General features: G+C 44.5%; 2 protein-coding genes across 2 annotated transcripts; both read left to right on the top strand.

Annotated features, from left to right (window-relative positions):
• Positions 1-5,631: 5,631 nt before the first annotated feature.
• On the top strand, positions 5,632-21,575 carry LOC306783548 (trace amine-associated receptor 13c-like; the record flags this gene model as incomplete). Its single annotated transcript, XM_079277256.1, has 2 exons — positions 5,632-5,804; positions 20,759-21,575. The coding sequence occupies 2 exons, from the start codon at positions 5,632-5,634 to the stop codon at positions 21,573-21,575; spliced, it is 990 nt and encodes a 329-aa protein (XP_079133382.1).
• Positions 11,990-13,215, top strand: LOC306783337 (trace amine-associated receptor 13c-like; the record flags this gene model as incomplete). Its single annotated transcript, XM_079276934.1, has 2 exons — positions 11,990-12,201; positions 12,399-13,215. 2 exons carry the CDS (start codon positions 11,990-11,992, stop codon positions 13,213-13,215), a joined length of 1,029 nt encoding a protein of 342 aa, XP_079133060.1.
• Positions 21,576-27,593: the final 6,018 nt, after the last annotated feature.

Below are 27,593 nucleotides of genomic sequence, written 5' to 3'. Positions count from 1 at the left end.
AAATGGAAATGTATTGTGAGAACATTGAAGACTACTTCAAACGTGGCTTTAAAAACACATGAAATACTTCATGTCGGATTGTGCAAACGCACCCTTGAAAGGATTTTAAGCTTTGAACAAAGTTATTGTAATAACTTGTGTTTGATATTTGTCTTTGCTATTTTCTTTAATAGTTTGATCTTTGATAGAGTAATGTGGGTTTCTTAACCCTAAATTAAAAGGATTTAAGTTATAATGACAGAAATGTGCTTAAATATGTGTTTACATTTATATAACTGCATGTACAATATTTTTACACTTGAATAAACAATAATCAAATGCAGAGACAGTTATTTACCAATATGTTAGGAGTAGTTACATTTACACAGTCTACATTTACAACCGGCCCTTTGAGGCCGACCGTGATGCTGATGTGGCACGGAGTGAAAATGAGTTTGAGACCCCTGCTGTAGAGAATCACTGCATGGTGGCTGTAATAAGACAGAAAAATGTACTTGGTCATGGTGGTGATAAATTGAATAACATGTAAAAGTTTTGGTCCACTTGGTGTCACTCCTGAATCACGTTTCAACCAAGTGACGAGTTTCGCTAATTCACGTTGTAAATATAAAACGCTCACAACGACTCGCGCAACAACTCGGCAAAAAGGTGCACGTGGGAAAAAGGCCGCGAGTCTGAGACAACACTGAAGTTAAATTTAACACTAACTACCTTTTGTCAAACACACAATAAAAACGACTGAATGTAATTAGACCGCAATAACGCTCACGTTACTTCCAAAAGTGCTTATTCAGTTTAACAGACAGAAAAGAAATTAATTTAAACTAATTGGCTTTAAAGTGAATCCTTGTAGGAGGGCCCATGCACTCAAAGGGAAGGTTTGTCCCAGATAATATTACAACTCCCCACACACGCAGTATTTGCTATTTTACTGTCATCTATGGGCATTGAAAACAATACAACACTGTCAATCATCCACATTGACCTCTCATGCTCACATTGTGGAGTTTGATGTTAGCTAGTTAGCCTAGCTAACTTAATGTGCGAGCACATTTGAGCTAACGTTAGCTTTCAACTCCGTCAGGTTAGCCCTCTGCTATTCGGTATTTCAAGACACAAAAACAACTGGAGTGTATGTTGAACAACAATATTAAGTTATTCCAATTGTTCTTTTCTGCTGAAATGCCAAAATGTGGTTTCATAAGTGATTTAGAGAAACTTACCACAGTCTGTCGAGAACTGCAAAATGGCGCGGTGAAACTCCTGATCCGTTTGAAAGGAGAAGGAGGTGGGCGGAGCTTTCCAGAGTACAGAGTTCTTTCCAGAGTACACTACGTCTTGTAACAGTGAACAATGACATCAACACTGGGGGGCGTTTTACTCTTGCTGTTGTTGTAATAACTCTGAAATAGTCAATGTACTTTGACACTGTAAATTTTACACTGAAAAGTTTAACTCTGATTATTTTCACCAACACTGGGCGATAAATTGGTAGCAATTACTCTTGCTGTTGTTGTAAGAACTCTGAAAGAGTCCATATACTTTGACACTGAATATTTGACAGTGGGGAATTTACTGTGCATGGTTTCCATTTCATCCTTGCTGGTAAAGTGGATTAACTGTGTACACTCTAAAAACTGTTTTCAAGGCCAAATTAAAGGCATCATATTGCAATCATTTATTTAGTTTTGAGTCTGTTTCAACTGAGTGCAAGTCCCCCACAAAAAGCCCATATAGGCCCACTAGGTTAGGCCATATGAGTCAATGTGAGTTCTCATCGTGGCCCACAGAAATTTCAAATTGGGTCGATTTAAGCCCTTTTTGGGCCCAAGGCACTATATTCCGCTTTAAGCTGATTGATAGACACCAACCAAACTGACTGGATAAAGGTTAATTGCCGCAGCCCACCTACTTCTTCAGAACAAATGTGGCCACAGCGAAGCCAGGTAGTACGCAACTGGGTTCATCAAAGAGCATGGGAAACGTTGGAGTTTGATTCATCACAATAAGCCAGCATTATCAAATGTATTAAATGTTTTATGCACACTTCTATGAAATCAGCATATTAGAATAAGTGTTAATGTTGTATGATTTAACTGATCCAAGTAACTTGTTTGACTCGATGCATAATTTGAAGAGAACTAAACATTTTTAAAAGTACACTTTGACCCCTGGGAAGATTGGTATCAGGAGAACATGCCTGAACATGTCCAAACATGCCTGGCCAAGCCTGAGCAGGAACGCTTGGGACTTCCCGAAACACCATTAGAAAAATGAAACCTGGGTGGGCCAGGTAAAATATTTCAAGATAATTATCGTAATTCCGCGAGCAGGACCACTCCTTAACCCTACCACTTCCTGCATATCCATAAATACCCGCCTAACCCGCTCCTCTTGTTCCGCTCTCGTATTCGGTATCCCTCCCTCCCTCCCTGTTTTTTCTCCTTCTCTCTCTTCCTTCCTCTCCTTTAGGTAGGGTCCTGAGGGGATTCCCTATCCAAGCTTCCCCACAACTCATTCGGCTAACCGGACGAGCTACATGTAGCCCAAGCCTCACATCTCAATGACGTTTACCTTCAATAAATCTGTTAAACGCTTATATTTGATGGTGTGGTCCTTGCTTGTGACTACACTTTTGTTTCCAGATCAACAGAAGAAAAGTTTAAAAAGAGAGGAGGAGGTCCAGCCTCAGATGGAGACATAAACTATATAAGACAGTGTTCAGAGCAGAATATTTAGTTGGTCTCTGGAGGCTTGCTCGGGTGAATTCTTTGCTTAAAAATATAAACTCCATTGCATTGAATTCTGATCATTTCCAGTGATGTCTTCAAACACCTTTAAGACACCAATAGCTGTAAACTACAGAATAGACAAAGTGTTGGAGCAGCAGTTTAGACTTCATCAACTGGTCCAGCTTAAACTTCTGCTTTCCAACAGAAGATGTAGTTGTATCCACCACAGAGGGAGGGGTCAGGTGCCTCACATCCACCCCTACCCCCCGCGTCCTGTGTGGTTCCAGCAAAGACAGACCCTGAAAAGAAGTCAAATATGTCCAAGAGATATCTGTATGACCATACAAGATGTCTACCGTACAGCCATACATATGTCCTCAGTCACCCCACCGAACAAGGCCGCCAACACTCCCAAGCTGATTTGTGCGCAGAACACAGTGGGAGAGTCTCTTCATGCCTGCCTATAGGCTTGTGAGATGCACTCACAAACCCATCCCGTCAGGTGTTCTTAGATAAGGCTTCACCGGCCACACCATCCTCAAAGCACAAACAGTGCGTCTAATGGGGGCCGTGCATTCATCATAACATTCCAACTCGTAAATTAGGGAAAGTAAATACAGCTTAGCCTCCTGTCCCTAACGTAACCTCATACACCGCATCAAGGTCTAACATTACCTCATACGTTGCAACATGGTCTAATGTGATTGCTTACCTTGCATCATGGTCTCACGTGACCTCATACAGTACATCGCGGGAACTTTTTCAAACACACCCTTTCCCTACCCACTGCCTTTCCGCTTGTGCACTCACAAACACATCCCGCCAGGTGTTTCTTTGAAAGGGATTAAATAGGGATTGAATTGGGCAACGACAGGGCGGTTAGTTCACAGACTATCTTAGCTGAGGCAGCAACACTTTTCTTCCACCCCATGCAGGGGCACAGGGTAAACATGCAAACTCTACAAAGAAGGGCCGGCCATATTTTGCTATTGGGCGTAGTCCTTGGCAAAACTGAGTTACAGGTGAGTCACAGAATCAGGCAATGAGGGAGCAAACCTGTTCTCACTCCCAATTTGTCAAATACAAACGCTTTGTCAGTGTTCCTCAGCATCTGATACCAATGCACCATTAGCTTCTGTATGAGAAGCACCAGATTCCCGACAAAAGACCGATGACTAGAAGGAATATCCACTTAAATGTCGGAGCAATTGGGGGCCTGTTGGTGCTGGCTGGAGACCACAGCATGTGGCCAACCGTAGATATGTAGGGGTTTCCGGACTAGTGATCAGAGACAACTATTGAGGTGGGCCAACAGGGAATCAGTGACAACTGGAGGGGCTTGAGTTCAACGACACATGAAGGAACTCAGAACCTATCGAGTTAAACCTCTTTGCTGGAAGAAGTTTGAAAAAATCCAAAGATCTATGTTTTAGACAGATTCATGGGATAATAGAAACCAGAAGCTGTACACTCCTTTCTTCTTGTCCTGGTCACAACTGTCCTGAAAAGGGAACTCTGGCTAGGTTGTGATGTGACTTGCTGTCCCTCGATGCAGAGCATTATGAGAATTGTAATTGTTTTGAAGAAAGGAAAAAAGAGGAGGGGGAGATGAAATACATTGAAAAGGATAATGAAGATAGATTAGTTTGTAAGGGAGAAGTTCAGTCACTGAGAAAGTTCTCCCAAGAGTAAAAGACCCTCGTTCAACACCTTATATGTATTTCAATCAGGAGAGACTTGTTTTATAATTTAACAATGATTTAATATACAAGCTTCAAATATGCAAAGTGCAAAGTCTTTGGCGATTGGACTCCATCCGGAAGTACTGTCACCGAGGGTAGGGATACAGAGGTCCAATAGGCCTAATCCCCCCCTGGAGTCCAGACACTGGCGGTGGTGGTGAAAGGAGTTGTTGCGATCTGATGATGAATCAGGAGCCTGACTATGCTGCTGACTGGAGGCGACTGGGGTGGAGGCGGGTCGCATCTGCTTAACGCTGAAATGACAACTGACAGCAGCAGAGAAGAGAACGCTTTAAAGTTTGACAGCCACGAGCTGATTGGCTTAAGGAAACTGTGTGCCGAATCTGGTTGGTTGCTTAACCGTGCACGCCCCCAATCAGCTGATAGAGTAATTACAAGGAGAGGAGAGACAGCGATCACAAGCGAATGTCTTCCTGACTGAACTTGCGCAGGAGCTACATTTGACTTATTGCACATATCTAGCATGCTTAATATATGGACCTGTCGGGGAGGCAGTTAGCTAAAACCAATGTGAGAGTGAGACGCGGGTTCATGAGAAACCTGACGGAGGGTCGCCTGTGACAAAAATAACTTTGTATTTGTTTGATTTGCAACACAGACCAAAGTTGTTGTTGAACCTCAGGTGTTGGATGTATACATGAATAAACACAACACATAACACCGTGACTGACCACATGGTAAAGATGTGTTTAAAACAGACTAATACTAAACATGTGTTCAAGCATGACTACGGCCATGTCATGTCATTCTCGTCAGTCATTTCGTGTGAAAACCACAACGACTTTCTCTTATCCAGCTTCATGGCATAAACTGTACACTCCCTTCTTCTTGTCCTGGTCACAACTGTCCTAAAAAGGCAACTTTGGCTGCGTTGTGATGTACCTTGCAGTTTCCCCGTTGCAGAGCATGATGGAACTTGTAATTGTTTAGAAAGAAAAAGTAAAATAGAGAAGGGGGAGGTGAAATACAGGGAAAAGCCCAATGAAGGTAGATGAAACAGTGAGGGAGAAGTTTAGTCACTCCCACTAATAGAAAGTTGTCACCAGAGTAAAAGAGCAAGGAGGGATGTGGAGGAAGAACAGAGATTATTCAGTTGTATGACGAGCACAGCAGCATCTTGTCTCATCTTTCTGACAATGAACAGCTTTGATGAAGCCGAACTTTGCTTTCCAGAACTCCTCAACTCCTCCTGCAGGAAGACCATGCGTCCTCACTCTGTATCTATACTCACTTACATTTTACTCTCCTCCATCTCTCTGCTCACTGTGACTCTCAACCTGCTCGTCATCATCTCCATCTCCCACTTCAAGTATTCATGTTTAATCAATTTACAAAACTGGTAACTGTACAAGAAAGAAATGATTAATGGTATAGAACAAAACAAAATATCAGATCTCAGACTGTTAAGGGAATTATGTGTTTGTGTTTCATACATTGCTTTTGTCACTTGACCTGACAATTGCTGCTACCAATAATGATAAGCATGTTGTTCTCTGATTTCTTCAGGCAGATCCACACACCCACCAACCTCCTCCTCCTCTCTCTGGCTGTCTCAGATTTCTTCGTGGGCTTCCTCATGTTCTTTCAAATTATGCTCATAGACGGCTGCTGGTCCTTCGGTGACCTCATGTGTATTCTGTATCAGTATCTAGGATACATCATTACCGCTGCCTCAGTAGGAACCATGGTGCTCATATCAGTTGACCGATATGTGGCTATTTGTGATCCTCTACATTATCCCAACAAAGTCACACAAAACAGAGTTAAGATCTGTGTTTGTCTGTGTTGGATATGTTCTGTTTTCTTTGACAGTCTGCTGCTGAAGGATAACCTGGAACAACCAGGCAGGTATAATTCCTGCTTTGGAGAGTGTGTCGTTGTCATTAACTACATTGCTGGACTTGCAGATATTTTTTTGTCCTTTATCGGTCCTGTCACTGTCATCATAGTTCTGTATATGAGAGTATTTGTGGTGGCCGTGTCTCAGGCTCGTGCCATGCGGTCTCATACTGCAGCTTTCTCTCTCAAGTGTTCAGTCAGTGTAACTGCTAAAAAATCTGAATTGAAAGCAGCCAGGACTCTTGGTGTTGTTATTGTTGTCTTTCTAGTGTGCCTCTGCCCATATTTTTGTGTTTCACTCACAGGCCAGGACACCTTAATCAATGCCTCATCTGCTACCTTTGTAATATGTCTGTTCTATTTCAACTCCTGTCTTAACCCTGTGATCTATGCCTTTTTCTACCCCTGGTTTAGAAAATGCATCAGGCTCATTGTTACTCTTAAGATACTGCAGCCTGGCTCATGTGAGACCAACATGCTGTAGAGAAACACTGCATGGTGGCTGTAATAAGACAGAAAAATGTACTTGGTCATGGTGGTGAGAATTTAGTAACAGATGTAAAAGTCTTGGTACAGTGACCTCTGTATAAACACTATTACATGCAGATCATACATGTGTCTTTACATTGTGGACTGTTTCAATGCAACACTGAAATCTACGACTACTCTACTCTAGAAAATGTGTTGCCTGACTCCTGTAAGGCCAACATACAACAAATAAGTTGAAGAATCTTTGCACGAATATAGAAATACTGTTTTCTTGGATCCAACAGGTCTTTAGTTAAACTGCGTGACTTTAATGCATCTCTCTCTTTTCTCTTTAGAAAAAGGAGCCTGCAGCATCATGTCAAGGGGCCTTTCACAGATTTTACAAATGGTCTGCAAAAATGTTTTAATTGGTCGACCTTTTTATTGATTATCTCTTTCAGATAGTTGTGAAACTGTGTTCAGCACATGTACTTACTTTTCCTCAGTTTGGTTAGCCCATACAGTGTGTGAAGGAATAAAATCTGTTCTCTCGTATGCAAGTTTACAAAATCACTCCAATGTACCTTGACTCTGAAAATAACACTAAATATTTATCATTTTTGATCTGCCGCTGTTGGAGGACAACCAAAATGTGAGCCTGCCTCCCTCTCCCCCTTCCTCTGTCACAGAAACACACAGATACATTAACTCTGTCTCTCTTTCCCTGTCACACTCTAATCTGCACATCTTTTCATTACAAGTGGAGTTTTGGTCACCTTTGCTCTCCTTTGTCCTGCAGACCAGAAGGCTATCAACTTTGCCTTAGCTGACCTACCAAATTGTAACAGTCCTCGCTCTACACAAATCTCAATCAGATTTCATATTATGTTTGTGTGGTTCTCAATAGAAGCTATTTCTGTATTTTATTTCATTGGTTACACAATAAACCCGAGCTCAAAGCTTTACACAGAAATACAGAGGTCCATAAACTGAGCTTACAAGCGGGTTTGGGGGCATGCCCCGAGAAAAAAAAATGATTTCCCTGATCTAAATATGTGCATTTAAGATGTTTGAAAAGCATGAAGAAATCTGAAAATAAATGTTGACAATGTTTTTAAAAAGTGTTGAAGTAAAAGCAAATGCACACGACTGTTTTCTCTCAATCTCTGTTTTCACTGCTGGTCTGTTTCTCTGTCACTTTGCCAACATGTATACAAAGAATTTACGAAAATGACATACACCTTCTCTAGTTCATCTTTGTGCTTGAGTTTGCCTGAATTATAGAAATATGATAATAATAATATATTTTAATTGTATAGCGCTTTAAAAGGTACTCAAAGGCACTCTACATGGCAAAGACAGAAACAATAAAAGCAATAACAATATAAAATGTCAGTGAGATTACATTATAACAGTAATAAACTGAACAAAAACATACATAACTAGCATCACAGGTTAGAAGCAGATTTAAATAGATGAGTTTTAAGTGCAGTTTTGAAAGTGACGAGGGATGGATCATTTCTGAGGTGCTGGTGAAAAGAGTTCCAGAGGGAGGTGTATCAACGGAGGAGGCCCTGTCCCCCAAGGTCCGATACGTTGACAGAGTAGGGGGGGTAAGGAGATTGGCGTCAGTGGATCTGATGTTGTGGGTGGGAGTGCGTTGGTGCAGGAGGTCCGAAAGGTATGAAGGTGCTAGGTTGTGAAGGGCTGAGTCCTCTTTCTCCCTGTACCATGACATCATCTGCTCTGCCTTCCCAGACTACAGGCCCAAGTTGGACGACTACTTTTTGCTTATTCTTGACCTGGCCTTGTTGTTCTTTTTATACACATCATGTTATATTTGCATTCGAAGCTGCTGGTCACTTGCAGAAGTTCAATCAGGGAACATACTGGGGAACACCAGACCCTAAGTTAAATAGTTGGGTTTTCTCTTCCCCGAATTGTGAGCTTCGGGGCGCACCACCCCAGCTGGCCACCACATGCAACCTCACAGCCCCCTTGCCTTTTACCTCAGCTCCTAGTAAACAAAGCCCACCATTGACTGCAGCCTGCCTCTAGTCCCCCCACCATGCATCAATCCTAAACCAGCCACCACCCAGCCAACCGAAGGCTGTTCCTCTACCAGGGCGGTAGGATGGTTTGTATAACTCAGACGACCTAGGATGCAACACCTCTAGCTGCTGATTCCTCCATATCCGCCACGGCACACCAACCTGTCCCCACAATCCAACCAAGCACAACCCGTGAAAGTATCACAATACCCAATTAACGTTAATGCTCCTCAGACAAGGTTTCAGCTTTGGCTTCCACCCAGGTTTGCAAGTTGATAGAATCCTCCTAGACATTTAAAAATTTGCAATCAGCCATCTCAGAGCCCAATACAGTCGATAAACCACCGGCCCAGGTAATCCACGACGCATTATTGATCGGTCAACTCACTCGCCCACCTTTCCCAATTTTCTTGATCAGTCCATTCGGCGTAGCTACGAGGAAATATTCAAGGAAGAGAGACTCATCATAGACCTCTCATTACCCCAGGGCTCCACCGTCCCAAGCATCAAAAGCCTAATTCCCAGCCCGGACCACTCCATGCACTACACAACAATCGATCACGCTACATCACTCATCTGCCTCACAGGTCAAAGAGCCTGGTCGCCTATGATTGACATCACCAGCGCCTCCAAAGTCCTTCCCACCCGCCCTGACTACCGGTACCTCTCCGTTGTCCTTCCTCCGTTGAGTACTCTGCATAATCCGAGCTTTCAAAGAGACGGCCCCCACTCCAGAGTCTCCACTCCCCCAGTTCCCACTAGTCATCGGACGTCAGCGGTCCATCATTTCTCTTCTCCATCCATCATTCCACGACCCTCTTTCCCCTCCTCCTTTGCCTACATCCCATCATCCCACAACACTACATCCCTTCATCCTACGACCCTCATCCTTTTTCATCCCTTACCCTTCCTCCCACAACCCTCATCCCTTCCTCCCTCAACCACCTTTCGCTCCGAAGTCCATCCCTCTTACTTCAACATCGTTATTAGCATGGTCTTTGTTCGTAAAATCTATTCTAAATAACTCTCTGTCCACTGGCTGTATTCCTTCCTGCTTCAAGCATGAAGAAGCGTTGACCCTCTGGATTTTAAATTTCTTATCAAAAGTCTTAGAAAAGGTTTTAAAATTGTAATAATGTTTCCCATCACATCACAGCACTAAAACTGCTCTCATTAAAGTAACAACTGATCTTTTACGCAAAGCTGATACTGGTGATTGTTCAATTTAATTCTGAATGTCAAATTTGATCTTTCTGTTAGAAAACAAATTAGAAAACTCATTCAATCATGTTTAAATCCGTTGAGGAGCACCTCTGACCTGTGGGTTTCCCAAAGGCTCCATCATTGACTCCTTGTTCTTACTTATCTATACATGCTGCCACTGAAACATAGCATACATGGATACAATATTCACTACCATTATTATGCAAATAACATGCAAATGTATGTCCCATATTAGGCAATGCTCCTAAGTTATTATCAGTGTTGTCAAGTGTTGCATGTCCAAAAAAAGTCCACTGCTGTTATAAAAAAAGAAAGAAAGAAATCTTGGTTCCTATCAACAAATGTTTAACCTGCAGCTTGAAACCTGAATGTCAAATTTGATCTTTCTGTTAGAAAACAAATTACAAAATTCATTCAATCATGTTTAAATCCGTTGAGGAGCATTTCAAAAATCCGGTCTCTCCACTGTTGATCTGATCTTGAGAAGACTTGTATTTCATCCCGGTTAGATTATTAACATGCACTGTATTGAGGGTTAATCCTAAACTATCTCACGCCTTTAGCTACTCGATTTATAACTAACAGGTAAAAATATCACCCAAGCCCCGTTTTAGCCTCCCTGCACAGGTTACTAGCAGGATTTAAAATACATTTTAAATTTCACTTTTAAAGCAATTCCCGGTTCAGCTCCCAGTTAAATTGCTGAATTGCTACCGCCCTATGAGCAGAGCACAGCCTAAGATCCACAGGCAAGGCTCTGCTGGCTGTACCTAAGTCCCTAAGTGAGCTTTTGCAATCATTGACCCTCAACGATGGAAGTCCCTGCCTGAAGATCTGAGACTTTCAGAATCAGTGAGATGTTTTAAAAGAATTCCCAAAACGTATTCTTGAAACAATGTCAAACACGATTTCAGTGGGTGTTGGGCTTCACCCGGGTTGTGTCTTGTTAACCATTCTGTTCGTGATCTTCATGGATAGGATCTCAAGGTGCAGCCAGGGTTAAGAGAGTGTCCACTTTGTTGACCTTGCTTTTCTTCTCTTTGCAGATTATGTGGTTCTGTTGGCTCACATAGGTGTAGCATCTCGGGACACAGAACAAGAGGCCAGAATCACAGAAGGCACTACACAAGAAGACTACCGGCAGGCTTTAAGGTTCAACAAAACCTCCAGACTCGGCTTGGAGAGGAGAGTCATTGGCAAAAGCAAGTTACACGAGAATCACACAAACTGGCAATGAGGGAGCAAACCCGTTCTCACTCCCAATTTCTCAAATATAGACGCTTGGTCAGTATTCCTCAGCATCTGATACCAATGCAGACTTCAGCATCATGTGACACCTGGTTTTCAACTACTACACACCACATCACTTCAGCCCTGATTTTCAACTTGTGCACAGTTTTTGGAGCTCCCCAACAAAAACCCAAGGTAAGAGGTAAATCTGTGTTGGCTCAGCACTTGCACACAGTGCTTCATTGCAAAGCGTGAACTGTTTAAAGATGTGAGCCGGGAGGCTCGCGAGGGCATTGCAGACTAATTTCACATATCTAGCATGCTAAGTGTTTAAAACAGGCTAATATTTGAACATGCGTTAAGCATGATTATGGCCATGTCACGTCGTTTTGGTGAGTCATGTAGTGTGAAAACCATAACGTCTAGACAACTGTCCTAAAAAGGAAACTTTGGCTGTGTTGTGATGTGCCTTGCTGTTCCCCGTTGCAGAGCATGATGGAACTTGTAATTGTTTCGAAAAAAAAGTAATAAAGAGAAGGGGGAGGTGAAATACAGGGAATAGACCAATGAAGGTAGATGAAACAGTAATGGTGAAGTTTAGTCACTCCCACTAAGAGAAAGTTGTCACCAGAGTAAAAGAGCAAGGAGGGATGTGGAGGAAGAACAGAGATTATTCAGTTGTATGACGAGCACAGCAGCATCTTGTCTCATCTTTCTGACAATGAACAGCTTTGATGAAGCCGAACTTTGCTTTCCAGAACTCCTCAACTCCTCCTGCAGGAAGACCGTGCGTCCTCACTCTGTATCTATACTCACTTACATTTTACTGTCCTCCATCTCTCTGCTCACTGTGACTCTCAACCTGCTCGTCATCATCTCCATCTCACACTTCAAGTATTCATGTTTAATCAATTTACAAAACTGGTAACTGTACAAGAAATAAATGATTAATGGTATAGAACAAAACAAAATATCAGATCTCAGACTGTTAAGGGAATTATGTGTTTGTGTTTCATACATTGCTTTTGTCACTTGACCTGACAATTGCTGCTACCATTAATGATAAGCATGTTGTTCTCTTATTTCTTCAGGCAGCTCCACACACCCACCAACCTCCTCCTCCTCTCTCTGGCTGTCTCAGATTTCTTCGTGGGCTTCCTCATGTTCTTTCAAATTGTGCTCATAGACGGCTGCTGGTTGCTCGGTGACTTCATGTGTATTCTGTATCAGTATCTAGCATACATCATTACCTCTGCATCAGTAGGAACCATGGTGCTCATATCAGTTGACCGATATGTGGCTATTTGTGAGCCTCTACATTATCCCAACAAAGTCACACAAAAAAGAGTTAAGATCTGTGTTTGTCTGTGTTGGATATGTTCTGTTTTCCTTCACAGTCTGCTGATGAAGGATAATCTGGAACAACCAGGCAGGTATAATTCCTGCTTTGGAGAGTGTGTCGTTGTCATTAACTACATCGCTGGACTTGCAGATCTTTTTTTGACTTTTATCGGTCCTGTCACTGTCATCATAGTTCTGTATATGAGAGTATTTGTGGTGGCCGTGTCTCATGCTCGTGCCATGCGGTCTCATACTGCAGCTTTCTCTCTCAAGTGTTCAGTCAGTGTAAGTGCTAAAAAATCTGAATTGAAAGCAGCCAGGACTCTTGGTGTTGTTATTGTTGTGTTTCTAGTGTGCCTCTGCCCATATTATTGTGTTGCACTCACAGGCCAGGACACCTTAATCAATGCCTCAACTGTTGCCTTTGTAATATGTCTGGTCTATGTCAACTCCTGTCTTAACCCTGTGATCTATGCCTTTTTCTACCCCTGGTTTAGAAAATGCATCAAGCTCATTGTTACTCTTAAGATACTGCAGCCTGGCTCATGTGAGACCAACATGCTGTAGAGAAACACTGCATGGTGGCTGTAATAAGACAGAAAAATTACTTTGTCATGGTAGTGAGAAATTGAAAAACAGATGTAAAAGTCTTGGTACATTGACTTTTTATGTAAACACTGTTACATGGATATCATAGATGTGTCTTTACATTGTGTACTGTTTTAATGCAACACTGAAGCAATTTAGAAAACTACAACTACTTTAGCTACTCCTGGAAATCTGTTGCCTTACTCTGTGAGGCCAACACATAACAAATCAATTGAAGGATCATTGACAGATATAAAAATGCTTTTGACATATAGGCTGCACGGTGGTGTGGTGGCTAAAATATCTCCTCACAGCAAGAGGGTACCAGGTCTGAGTCTCGGGCTGGCCAGAATTTCTCTTTGGAAAATGAATTGTCTTTGTGGAGTGGTCCGGATAATGTATGGATTTTGGCATTTTTGGATCCTAACAGGTCTTTAGTTACACTGTGTGACTCTGTGGCTAAAGACCTAAAGACAAATCTAAAGTGTATATAAAATTATCTCAAGTGCTGCCACCACCAGAGATTACTTGTCAACGCTGTGCAGAAGGATGATATTATCACATGGAATGACCTAAAAAAACATATTATATGGTCTACAGACAGGTTTTAATTAGTCAAGCTCATTATTGATTACCTTTATCAGGATGACTTCCAGGTATGTTATGTAAAAGGATGAGTATAATACTATGTTTGGTTCATCTTTTAATTGGAATGACAGGTATGACAAGTCTTAATGTTACCGTACAATTGGCAGGTAAAGGAATCTGCTTTACTTCTTGACAGACAAATTTTTCCAAAGAGGGACATCAATTAATCCAGATGAAAATAACTTATCAACTTTTAGCCACCAGAAGATACGGTCAAATGGTGGCCTGCAATGTTTTCTTGTGAGCAAACAACAGTTACATTTACTTTCAATGCAAGTTTGTAAATCCTGACAACTCTTGAAAAACGGATTGCTTTGAAGTCTTATGCAATCTATGACTAAAGACTAACATCCTGATGATGTGATTTAAATGTCCATTGGAGATAATGTTATACAACACTGTCTCACACAGCCTCCCTTTCCCCCTCCCTCTGTCACAGAAACACACAGATACATGAACTCTGTCTCTCTTTCCCTGTCTTACTCTAATCTGCACATCTCTTTATTTTAAGTGCAGTTTTGTCACCTTTGCTCTCCTTTGTCCTGCAGACCAGAAGGCTACCTACTTTACCTTAGCTGACCTAACACACTTTAACAGTCCTCGCTCTACACAAATATCAGTCAGATTTGCAATTAGGTTTGCGTTGTTTTAACCAAAAATATACTTATGTATTTATAATGAATTAGCTACACAATGAACCCTAGATCAAAGCTATTTAACGCTATGTTTACACACAAAAATATACACAGGTCCAAAAACTCAGCTTACAAGGGCGCTTTGGGGGCATGCCTCCAAAACAAATGATTTCCCTGTTCTAAATATGTACATTTAAAATGTTTGAAGAGCAAAACATTGGATGACAAGAGGATTTAAAACCATGTTAGTAGGTATAACTATGAATGATTTGTCAAGCTGTAATATATGAGAAGCAAGTTAAAAGTTTCAATGAATGATACAAACTTTAATATCAGAATATTCAATGTTATAATACAAGTTCCATCATGCTCTGCAACGGGGAAACTGCAAGGTACATCACAACGCAGCCAAAGTTGCCTTTTTAGGACAATTGTGACCAGGACAGGAAGAAAGGAGTGTACAGTTTATGCCATGAACCTGGATGAGATAAAGAAGTTGTTGTGGTTTTCACACGAAATGACTGACCAGAACAACATGACATGGCCGTAGTCATGCTTGAACACATGTTCAAATATAGTCTGTTTTAAACACATCTTTACTATGTGGTCAGTCATGGTGTTATGTGTCATGTTTATTCATGTAGACATCCAACACCTGAGGTTCAACAACAACGTTGTTCTGTGTTGCAAATCAAACAAATACAAAGTTATTTTTGTTGCAGGTGTAGCCCTGGCATAAGTATAGATATGGGTGGATACAAATTATATCAATAAGAGACTCGTCATCTTTACAGTTCAAAGGTTACAGTTCATGCAAATGAGCATAGTTTGATTGATATGTACATGATTCTGTTGTGATGTGGGGTGCCTTGCTGCCATTCAAAACATTTTCAATAAAGACCCAGATCCAGCCAGACCCGACAAAGAAATCATACAGTTATTACAAATCACCCTCACCAGAAATGACTTCAAATTCAACAATAAGCACTATCTCCAGCTGCGTGGCTGTGCAATGGGCCGGAAATACTCACCATCGTATGCCGACATCTACCTGGCCCATTGGGAGGAGGACGCCTTCACCAAAATCCAACATAAACCCCTCCTGTACTTCCGGTACCTGGACGACATCTTCGGCCTCTGGAATCACACAGAACAGGACTTTCATACATTTCTGGACACCCTCAACTCACATCATCCCAGGATCAAACTTAAACACAATATCCAGGCAGACACGGTCGAGTTCCTTGACACACGGGTCTTCTTCCGTGACTCCGGCGACCAGCAGAAAACACTAGCCACCAGGGTATATTTTAAGGACACTGACCGCCACGCACTCCTTCACAAGTCGAGCTATCACCCCAAGCACACGTACAGAGGTCTCATCAAATCCCAGCTGATCCGCTTCCACAGAATATGCACCTTCCCGGAGCATGTGGAGGAGGCTACCAGCACCCTCTTTGGTGCATTGAGGCTCAGGGGTTACTCGAAGCGCTTCCTCAGAAGTACTAAGGCGGAGGTCGCCGGCACCTTTAACAACAACAACACCCTGGTGCGGCCGTCCGACCTATCCCTTGTCCCCTTAATTACAACCTTCTCAGATGGGACACACAACTTTCTAAAGACACTGAGAAGCAACTTCCAGGGGACGAGGGAGGACTGTGTCGCCCTGGTTGGGTGCCGGATGATCTCCGCCTTTCGTAGGAATAAAAATTGAAAGGATATCCTGGTCCACACTGACCTGAACAAAAAAGAGACCAGGAGGGAGGCGCTTCGAGGTTCGGAGATCGGTTTTATGCGTCTCCCCCACGTTTTTAACCCCCAGAGCAGACTCGGTTTTAACTTGGGGCAGGCCCTGCCACCCACAGCTTCGAATGTGGTTTATGCTCTTAGATGCGGGGCCTGCCACAAACTATACGTGGGGGAGACAAAGAATGAGCTACACCTGAGAATTAAGCAGCATTTTTATATGATCAATAGTGGGAATGGCACGAGCGTCCTATATGCACATTTTAAACTCCATGGCTCACATGGTCTCCAAAGTGTGGGCCTGGAGAGCAGCGGGCAGTGGAGCAGGGCGCAGCGGCAATCAGCAGAGAGGAAATGGATCCACAGACTTGGTACTATAGACCCTCACGGGCTGAATGAAAAATATTAACTCCCAGTCTGTTTTTATTGGAGCCTTGCCTGCCATCCCTTTGTCCCTTCTCTCACCCCCATTACATCTCCACCATGGTATTTCCCTTATATTATATACATGTTTATTTATTTATTTATTTATTTATATTTTATATATTCATATATTTATACTTGTCTTTCACGTGTGGTTTTAATATATTATGCATGTTTTTATTCACCCATTTAACTATTTTAATTGTGTATTATTGTTTAATTATTTATTTATATTTTTAATTATCTGATATTTTAATTAATTCATTTATTTTAATCTTTTATTATTATCTTTTTATGTAACTTATTTATATCACGACTACAGTCAGACGGCGGCACCCCTAACCAGACTCACCTCCTCTAAGGTGGATTTTTCCTGGTCCCCCGAGGCCAACCGAGCGTTTAACATCCTCAAGGAACGATTCACCTCACCCATCCTAGTGCAGCCAGATGAGAGCCGCTAGTTCGTGGTCGAGGTGGACGCCTCCGACACCGGAGTCTCAGCGCTCAACCACTGACTCTAAGCTCCGCCCGTGTGCTTTTTTCTCTCGCCGCCTTTCCCCGGCCGAGCGGAACTATGATGTGGGCAACCGGGAGTTACTGGCCGTCAAGCTGGCTCTGGAGGAATGGAGACATTGGTTGGAAGGGTCAGTCCACCCGTTCATTGTATGGACCGACCACCAAAATCTGGAATACATCCATTCTGCCCGGTGACTGAACTCCCGCCAAACCCACTGGGCTCTGTTCTTTACCCGTTTCCACTTCACCATCACCTACCGCCCAGGGAGTAAGAACATCAAGCCCGACGCCCTCTCTCGTCAGTTTTCCCCAGACGAGGCTGACCCAGCGCTAGACACGATTGTTCCACCCGCCTGTGTCCTAGGGGTCCTCACCTGGGCGATAGAGTCTGCAGTGCGGGAGGCTCAGCAGACCCAGCCAGACCCAGGAGTTGGTCCTCCAGGGCGCCTGTTCGTTCCCCTTTTCCGTCCGTTCCCAGGTCCTACAATGGGCTCATGACTCCCGTCTCTCCGGCCACCCTGGGATAAGACGTACAATCAACTGGCTCCGGCGCTCCTTCTGGTGGCCATCTTTGGACAATGACACCCGAGCTTACGTCTTAGCCTGTACCACCTGTGCGCGCAACAAGGCCTTGCACAGACCCCCTGTCGGACTATTACGACCTCTGCCAGTTCCCCACAGGCCTTGGTCGCATATGGCATTGGACTTTGTCACCGGATTTCCCCCCTCCGAGAACAACACGGTCATCCTGACCATCGTGGACCGGTTTTCCAAGGCGGCTCACTTTATTCCCCTTCCCAAGCTCCCGTCGGCCCGCGAGACCGCAGACTTGTTGGTTCAACATGTCTTTAGACTCCACGGCATCCCTATGGATATTGTTTCTGATCGGGGCCCTCAGTTCTCCTCCCAAGTTTGGAAGGCGTTCTGCCGCAGCCTCTGTGCCACTGCTAGCCTCTCCTCCGGCTTTCACCCCCAGACCAATGGGCAGACCGAGAGGCTGAACCAGGAGCTAGAAGCCATGCTCTGATGTGTAGCGACGGCAAATCCATCTTCCTGGAGTCGTCACTTGGCCTGGATAGAGTACGCACACAACAGCCATACCTCCACGGCAACAGGTCTCTCCCCCTTCGAGGCCTCCATTGGCTACCAACCTCCCCTTCTACCCAGCCAAGAGGTCGAGATTTCCGTCCCGTCTGTCCAAATCAACCAGTGCCGATGCAGAAGAGTCTGGAGAGAGACTCGTGCCGCCCTACTCCGTTCTTCCGAACAAAACAAGTGTCTGGCTGATCGCCGCCGCACACCTGCCCCCACCTATCTTCCCGGCCAACATGTCTGGCTTTCCACCAAGGACATACCCCTACGCACTGAATCCAAGAAGCTCTCTCCCAGATTCATTGGCCCGTTCCCCATTGTCTCCGTTATCAACCCGGTCACGGTCAAGCTCCCGCAATCCATGAGGATCCACCCTGTTTTCCATGTGTCTCTGCTCAAGCCCGTTCAATCCAGTCCTCTGAACCCTCCGGCCGAACCCCCTCTACCCCCCCGACGCATCGAAGGCGGTCCGGTTTACATGGTCAACCGTCTCCTGGATGTCCACCGACGAGGTAGGGGTTACCAATACCTCGTGGATTGGGTGGGGTATGGTGTGGAGGAACGATGCTGGGTTCCTTGCTCCCGGATTATGGATCCAGAGCTACTCCGCACATACCATTGCCTGCACCCCGATAAGCCTGGCGGTTCGCCGGGAGGCTCCCGTTGAGGGGGGGGGGGGGTACTGTGAGGATTTATGTCTAACTCGGCTGTATTTCCCTCAGGCGTGTCCTCCTAAGAGTCCCGCCCACTGCCGCGCCTCTCTCCGTAGGCACAGCTGTGCCTCATCTCCGGTTATCGCCTCCAGCTGACATAAATTCTCCTGTCACTCTCATCCCAGTTGTCAGTCCGTCCGTTTACCTACCTGGTATTCCGACCCGTGAGTAGTCCATTTGTTCACTCTCCGAAGATCCGCTACTAACGTTGCCTCTCGTTTTTTCGAACTGCCTGCCGTACAGTGTTGAGCCTCGGGTTTTCACCTGTAACAGGAAGCCTTCCAGTTCGTTCCTCGGAGATCAACTGTTTAGTCTTGGCGTTCCTGTGTCGAGCCTCGGACGCGGACGCGGACCGGCCACTTCCCGGCTAAGATCCGAGCAGAGCACGAGGACGCGCCTCCGTATTGACGTTTGACAGTTTTCCTGTCGGCTTCGTCTGCCGCTCCGCAGGATTAGCCACTTTCCGGCTTGGAACCGGGCGGAGGCGTGGAGACGCCTCCTATTGACTTTGTGCATTTCCTGTTTTTTCCCTTGACTGAGAGAAATAAACGAACCTTGGTTTTGAAATAGAACTTTGCTGTCTGAGTCTGCATTTGGGTCCGTGAAACACCCCACATCACAACAGAATCATGTACATATCAATCAAACTATGCTCATTTGCATGAACTGTAACCTTTGAACTGTAAAGATTATGAGTCTCTTATTGATATAATTTGTATCCACCCATATCTATACTTATGCACTTTTAACTTGGTTTTTAGAAAACTATTTACATCCTGATGTCAAAATTTATTTTTAGCCAGGGCTACACCTGTAACAAAAATAACTTTGTATTTGTTTGATTTGCAACACAGAACAACGTTGTTGTTGAACCTCAGGTGTTGGATGTCTACATGAATAAACATGACACATAACACCGTGACTGACCACATCGTAAAGATGTGTTTAAAACAGACTATATTTGAACATGAATTTGTTCTCGTCAGTCATTTCATGTGAAAACCACAACTTCTTTATCTCATCCAGGTTCATGGCATAAACTGTACACGCCTTTCTTCCTGTCCTGGTCACAATTGTCCTAAAAAGGAAACTTTGGCTGCGTTGTGATGTACCTTGCAGTTTCCCCGTTGCAGAGCATGATGGAACTTGTAATTGTTTAATAAAAAAAAAGTAAAAAAGAGGAAGGGGAGGTGAAATACAGGGAAAAGCCCAATGAAGGGAGATGAAACAGTCAGGGAGAAGTTTAGTCACTCCCATGAAGAGAAAGTTGTCACCAGACTAAAAGAGCAAGGAGGGATGTGGAGGAAGAACAGAGATTATTCAGTTGTATGACGAGCACAGCAGTATCTTGTCTCCTGTTTCTAACAATGAAAAGCTTTGAAGAAGCCGAACTTTGCTTTCCAGAACTCCTCAACTCCTCCTGCAGGAAGGCCGTGCATCCTCACTCTGTATCTATACTCACTTACATTTTACTGTCCTCCATCTCTCTGCTCACTGTGACTCTCAACCTGCTCGTCATCATCTCCATCTCACACTTCAAGTATTCATATGTTTTATTAATTTATAAAACTGGTAAATGTACAGAAATAAATTATTAATGATATAGAACAAAACAAAATATCAGATCTCAGACTGTACAGGAAATATGTTTTTGTGTTTTAGACAATGCTTTTATCTCTTAATATAGTATATATATAATATAAATTGACTACCATTAATGATAAGCATGTTGTTCTCTTATCTCTTCAGGCAGCTCCACACACCCACCAACCTCCTCCTCCTCTCTCTGGCTGTGTCAGATTTCTTCGTGGGCTTCCTCATGTGCTTTCAAATTGTGCTCATAGACGGCTGCTGGTTGCTCGGTGACCTCATGTGTATTTTGTATTATGTTCCGGACTATATTATTACCTCTGCCTCAATAGGAACCATGGTGCTCATATCAGTTGACCGATATGTGGCTATTTGTGATCCTCTACATTATCCCAACAAAGTCACACAAAAAAGAGTTAAGATCTGTGTTGGTCTGTGTTGGATATGTTCTGTTTTCTTTGACAGTCTGCTGCTGAAGGATAATCTGGAACAACCAGGCAGGTATAATTCCTGCTTTGGAGAGTGTGTCTATGTCATCAACTACATTGCTGGACTTGCAGATCTTTTTTTGACTTTTATTGGTCCTGTCACTGTCATCATAGTTCTGTATATGAGAGTATTTGTGGTGGCTGTGTCTCATGCTCGTGCCATGCGGTCTCATACTGCAGCTTTCTCTCTCAAGTGTTCAGTCAGTGTAACTGCTAAAAAATCTGAATTGAAAGCAGCCAGGACTCTTGGTGTTGTTATTGTTGTGTTTCTAGTGTGCCTCTGCCCATATTATTGTGTTGCACTCACAGGCCAGGACACCTTGCTCAATGCCTCAACTGTTGCCTTTGTAACATGTCTGTTCTATTTCAACTCCTGTCTTAACCCTGTGATCTATGCCTTTTTCTACCCCTGGTTTAGAAAATGCATCAGGCTCATTGTTACTCTTAAGATACTGCAGCCTGGCTCATGTGAGACCAACATGCTGTAGAGAAACACTGCATGGTGGCTGAAATAAGACAGAATGTACTTGGTCATGGTGGTGAGCATTTAGTAACAGATGTAAAAGTCTTGGTACAGTGACCTCTGTATGAACACTATTACATGCAGATCATATATGTGTCTTTACATTGTGTACTGTTTCAATGCAACACTGAAATCTATGACTACTCTACTCTAGAAAATGTGTTGCCTGACTCCTGTAAGGCCAACATACAACAAATAAGTTGAAGAATCTTTGCGCGAATATAGAAATACTGTTTTCTTGGATCCAACAGGTCTTTAGTTAAACTGCGTGACTTTAATGCATCTCTCTCTTTCCTGTTTAGAAAAAGGAGCCTGCAGCATCATGTCAAGGGGCCTTTTACAGATTTTACAAATGGTCAAAAAAATGTTTTAATTGGTCGACCTTTATATTGATTATCTCTTTCAGGTAGTTGTGAAACTGTGTTCAGCACATGTACTTACTTTCCCTCAGTTTGGTTCGCCTATACAGTGTGTGAAGGAATAAAATATGTTCTCTCTTACGCAAATTTGCAAAATCACTCCAATGTACCTTGTCTCTGAAAATAACACACTAAATAATCATTATTTTTGATCTATCGCTGTTAAAGGACAACCAAAATGTAAACGTGTAGCCATAACCACTCTGTATTCTTTTGGGGATCCCAAACACTGAAACGAACTAAGTTTAGAACTTTGGTTTTTTCGAAAATGATTCCAAGGTGACAGAAGTGTGTGGATGGTTGTCAGATGGTTGTCAGTGCCAGTTGTGGCAGCAACCTGAGAACCAAGGAGGCCTATCGGGCTTGAAGGTGTGGGTTGAATACACACATGCAGTAGGGTAATGAGGATAACGTGCAACTAATCAGGGCAGTGCAGGCAATCAATCAGTTGGGACATACACAAGAACAGGAAATGAAGCTATCCTTGAGTAAGAAAGATCATGACACATATGTTTCTTCTTGTGTCCTCATTACCATTACTCTGCTAATACCTTTCAGAAAGACTTCACCGAAATCCAAAAATGTCTACAGATGATTATCTAAATAACGTCAACTATAGAATGTTGTACATGATTCCATAGCACCTATAAAAACTAAAATTGCAGCAGGGCTTGTCTAAATAACACCAGAGAATTAAGTCAGTACCTCCAAGTCTGACGACATCGTTCTCTGCAGGAAAAATGTGGATTGTGCCTTTGGTGTTGGGAGTGGGTCATTGCCCCAAGCGAGGGAGCTCAATAATGTCAGCCTGATCAGGTTGTGATCAGGTTGTGATCAGATGAGAGTTTCTGGCCCTCAAATGGGCCATGACTGAAAAATTCAGAGATTACCTCCTGGGACAGAAATGTGTGGTGTATACTGACAATAACCCTCTAAGTCATCTATCCACAGCCAAGCTGGGTGCCACGGAACAGCGTTGGGCTGCACAACTTGCCGCCTTTGATTTCACCATCAAGTACAGGCCTGGTCGCAGTAATCAGAACGCAGCTGCCCTTTCCCGGCAGCACCCAGTCAATGCATCGGATTATGCAGCCTCTGGCATCCAAGTTCCAGACTCGCTCCAGCAGGCTATTGGAACCAATCAGGCTACACCGGCTACACAGGCCACCATCTCAGTTTTCCCTTGCCACACTCAGTCTGACCTACGTGTTTTACAGGAAGCAGACCCCATCATCAAGGAATTACTGGGGTTTTGGACCAAAAGGAAGGGCCCGGATGCAGCTGAACGACGCCAGGCCTCCAAGGAAGGAAAATGGGATGGAGAATGTCCTGGTCATGACTGATGTCTTTTCAAAGTACACTCAGGCAGTTCCAACACACGACCAACGGGCCTCAACGGTGGCCAAGGTGCTGGTCAATGAGTGGTTCTGCAAGTTTGGCATTCCCAGTCGTATCCACTCCGACCAAGGCAGGAATTTTGAGAGCCATCTTATCCAACAGCTTTGCAGTATCTATGGCATTGAGAAAAGCCACACCACTCCCTACCATCCAGCTGGTAATGGCCAATGTGAGCGGTTCAACCGCACCCTACATAACCTCCTACGCACCCTGCCAGTCACCAAGAAGAGGGATTGGTGTGACCTGTGACCCTAAAAAACCAAGGATCACAGGACTTAATGACTACAGGCCCGTCGCTCTGACCTCTGTTGTCATGAAGTCTTTTGAGCGCCTTGTCCTGTCCCACCTAAAAACCCTCACTGACCCACTCCTGGACCCCCTGCAGTTCGCCTACAGAGCCAACAGATCTGTAGATGACGCAGTCAACATGGCCCATCACTTCATCCTCCAGCATCTGGACTCCCCAGGAACCTACGCCAGGATCCTGTTTGTGGACTTCAGCTCTGCCTTCAACACCATCATCCCGTCTCTGCTACATAGCAAGCTCTCCCAGCTGCAGGTGCCCGACTCCACCTGCAAGTGGATCACAGACTTCCTGTCTGACAGGAAGCAGCACGTGAAGCTGGGAAAGCATGTCTCAGCCTCCAGGAACAACAGCACCGGTTCCCCCCAAGGCTGCATTCTTTCCCCTCTTCTCTTCTCCCTGTACACCAACAGCTGCACCTCCAGTCACCAGTCCGTCAAGCTCCTGAAGTTTGCGGATGACACCACCCTCATTGGACTCATCTCTGGTGGGGATGAGTCCGCCTACAGGTGGGAGACTGACCATCTGGTGACCTGGTGCGGTCTGAACAACCTGGAGCTCAACGCTCTAAAAACAGTGGAGATGGTTGTGAATTTTAGGAAGAATGTAGCCCCACATGCCCCGATCACTGTGTGCGGCTCCCCCGTCGACGTGGTGGAGTCCTTCCGCTTCCTGGGCTCCATCATATCCCAGGACCTCAAGTGGGAGCTCAACATCAGCTCCATCACCAAGAAGGCTCAGCAGAGGATGTACTTCCTGAGGCAGCTGAAGAAATTCAACCTGCCAAAGACAATGTTGGTGCATTTCTACAGAGCCATCATCGAGTCCATCCTCTGCTCCTCCATCACGGTCTGGTATGCTTCAGCCACAGCCAAGGACAAGGGCAGGCTGCAGCGCATCATTCACTCTGCCGAGAAGGTGATTGGCTGCAATCTGCCGTCCCTCCAGGACTTGTTCACTTTAAGAACCCTGAAGCGAGCAAGAAGGATTGTAGCTGACTCCTCTCACCCTGGACATAAACTGTTTGTGCCCCTTCCATCTGGTAGGAGGCTGAGGTCCATCAGGACCAAGACCTCAAGACACATCAACAGTTTCTTCCCGTTGGCAGTCAGGCTCATTAACAGAGCCCGGGACCCCCACTGACTCTGTCATCCCCAGGACAAATTCCTACCGGTCACTCCCCTGCACATCCCTTCTATTACACTCGACACTTTCACACTACACTTACATCTCACTGGTTTATAGTCCTGTTATCTGTCCGTTTGTGCACTCGACTTCACTTTATTTTATATTTCACTTTATCTTATAGTTCACTTTATTTATATTTTACTTCATCTTATATTTTCTGTAAATTTAATTTGTTTCTACTTTGCATTGTTGATTGTTGTTGATTGTTGTTAAATGTTACGCACCTCCCGTCATGTCAAATTCCTTGTATGTTCAACATACAATGGCAATAAACGGTTTCTGATTCTGATTCTGATTCTGATTGGTCGTGCTACCTGCCACAAGTGACTTTCTCCTACAACACCACAGCGCACCAATCCACTGGTGAGTCTCCATTTTTCTTGATGTTTGGGCAAGATCCTCAGTTACCTGTCGATTTCCTCTTGGGCAGAGTTCAGGAACCTGTGGCTGGCAGCGCCCATGACTGGATTGTGGAACACCAAACCCGACTACGACATGCTTTTGAGGGCGCTACCAAACACCTCGAGGCTACAGCTGCTCAGCGTAAGAAGCACTATGATCAACGTGTGCGAGATATCCCCCTGCAAGGTCAGTTGGTCCACGTCCGGGATGTTGGCGTCAGAGGCCGTCACAAGATCCAAGACATCTGGAGCTCGGTGGAGTACAAAGTGCTAAGGGCTCCAGCAGTTGGAGGATCGGTGTATACTATTGCCCCGATGAATGACCCTCACAAGGTAAAACATGTCCATCGTTCACTAATAAAAAGTAAATTGGCTTGTGTGATCAACCGTCCTAGTGAGCCAACCCAAGAGACGGAACCCCCTCCCATAGATGAGTCATTGCTGGATGGTGAATGGTTCATGTTGGTTCCTGGATGTACAACTGCACCTGTCGATTACCAACCAAATCTGTATGCTCATGGCTCAAATCAGCCAGAGGCAGTGGTGACACCTTCTTCAAGCCGGCACCAGGCAACTCAACTACCAGGTACAGTCGCGGATCTCCCAGGCAATGGGGAGGCATCCACGAGAAGGACCACACGAACTAATGCTGGGAGGCATCCTAACCTCCATCACCTACCTCAGACAGCTGGGAGTAGGTCAATGGGGGCTACGAACTCTCAGGTACCTGTGCCTAGCGTTTCTGCCCTATTCAGGCCGTGGCAGTAGCTCCCAATCGCCGGGACGCCGATTTAAAAACTAGGGGGTAGATTGTAGTGGGGAACGCTCCTCAGAGAAGAGTGTGTTGTGAATGCAGCCGTCGGGCTGGGCTCCTCCCCCAAATTAGTGCCAGCATTTATAAGGCACCTGTGGCCCTGGCCTCACTCCTTCTTGGCCCCTGTTCTGGTGGTGAGTGTCATGCATATTCCTCCTCTTGTTGCCGTCTGACTAATTTGTATTATTTTGCAGCATGGTGTGCCCTTTTAACCTTTGTTTATCATTTGTAGGTTCACCTGCTGCTGTTTTGCTGCCTCATTTGGTCTGATTGTTTTGCCTCTTTTTCTTGTTTTGCTTTTGCTTTGCATGTTTTGGCTGTGTTTCCTTTGTTCTGCATGTCTTAGTCATTTTAGTGATTTCTATTGAATTCTTTAAAATAAATATGTTTATTTTACGAAACGCGTCTCTGTCCAAATACCGGTAGTGAATCTATGTGCCCTTAAAACATTGGCAAGTAATATATTAGGGTTGTTTAAGTTTATATTTCCCGGGGTGTAAGTCCCCAGGTGGTGTTGTTGGTCCCCTTTAATTTCCCCTCCCCCTTAACGCCTCACTACATTCTGTTTTTGCTTCCCCCCTCCCCTCCCTTCCTCCAGCCCTATCCCCACTGGCATTACCCATCCCACCTTAAATACTACCCTTTTTTCCACAGCTCTGCCAGCAGCCAGTTCCAGCGCTGTTCCAATTTAATTTTCTCCACATCCAAGTTCAACTTTAGCCACAACATTACGTTGAGCACGCCCAGTCGCACCCGCCCGACCATCACCCGTGTCCAACGCTCAGGCAACAGATCCTCACTGGTAACTACATCAATCTTGTTCAATAAACAAATCGATCCAAATGCAATCCCCACATCTCGCTCTCGGCTGCCCTGCACTCAAATATCTGCTCTCATTCCTCACCCCTTCTTTCACGATCTCACCAAGGTATCCTGTAGTCATAGCAGCCATTCTTTGGGAGTATGAATGGTCCAAAAAGACCATCGCAATCTATCCAGACAACAGCGGCATCGTAGACATCCTTAACAAAGGACGGACTCATTGTCTCAAAATAATGCAGTTCATGCGGAGGCTCACTTTGGTTTCGGCTCAACACCAGTTCGACATCCGAGCCTCCCGCATCCCAGTTCACAAAACTTGGTTGCCGACTTACTTTCCCGTTTCTTTTAGAAGAAATTCCCCATTGCCACCAGCCTCCAACCCTCTGTCGACTCCGGTCCCACCGTTTGCAGCCACCATCTTACCATCTTCAACTGACCCCAACCACATCGTTAAGGTTCTCTGCCACTCGTCTTCCCCCGCATACCTCACATACATCCGTTTTAACCCGAACAATATCAGAAAACATCCACTCGCACCTGTCTTTGTGAAGCTAACGTTTGGGAACTCTGCATTATCACAGCCTCCGAAGACATGGCCCCCACTCCAGAGTCTCCACTCCCCCAGTTCCCACCAGCC

Source organism: Melanostigma gelatinosum (genome assembly GCF_949748355.1).
Source record: "Melanostigma gelatinosum genome assembly, chromosome: 10".
Taxonomy (NCBI): domain Eukaryota; kingdom Metazoa; phylum Chordata; class Actinopteri; order Perciformes; family Zoarcidae; genus Melanostigma; species Melanostigma gelatinosum.
The sequence above is the reverse complement of the archived record's forward strand: the minus strand, read 5'-3'. Positions and strand labels throughout refer to the sequence as shown.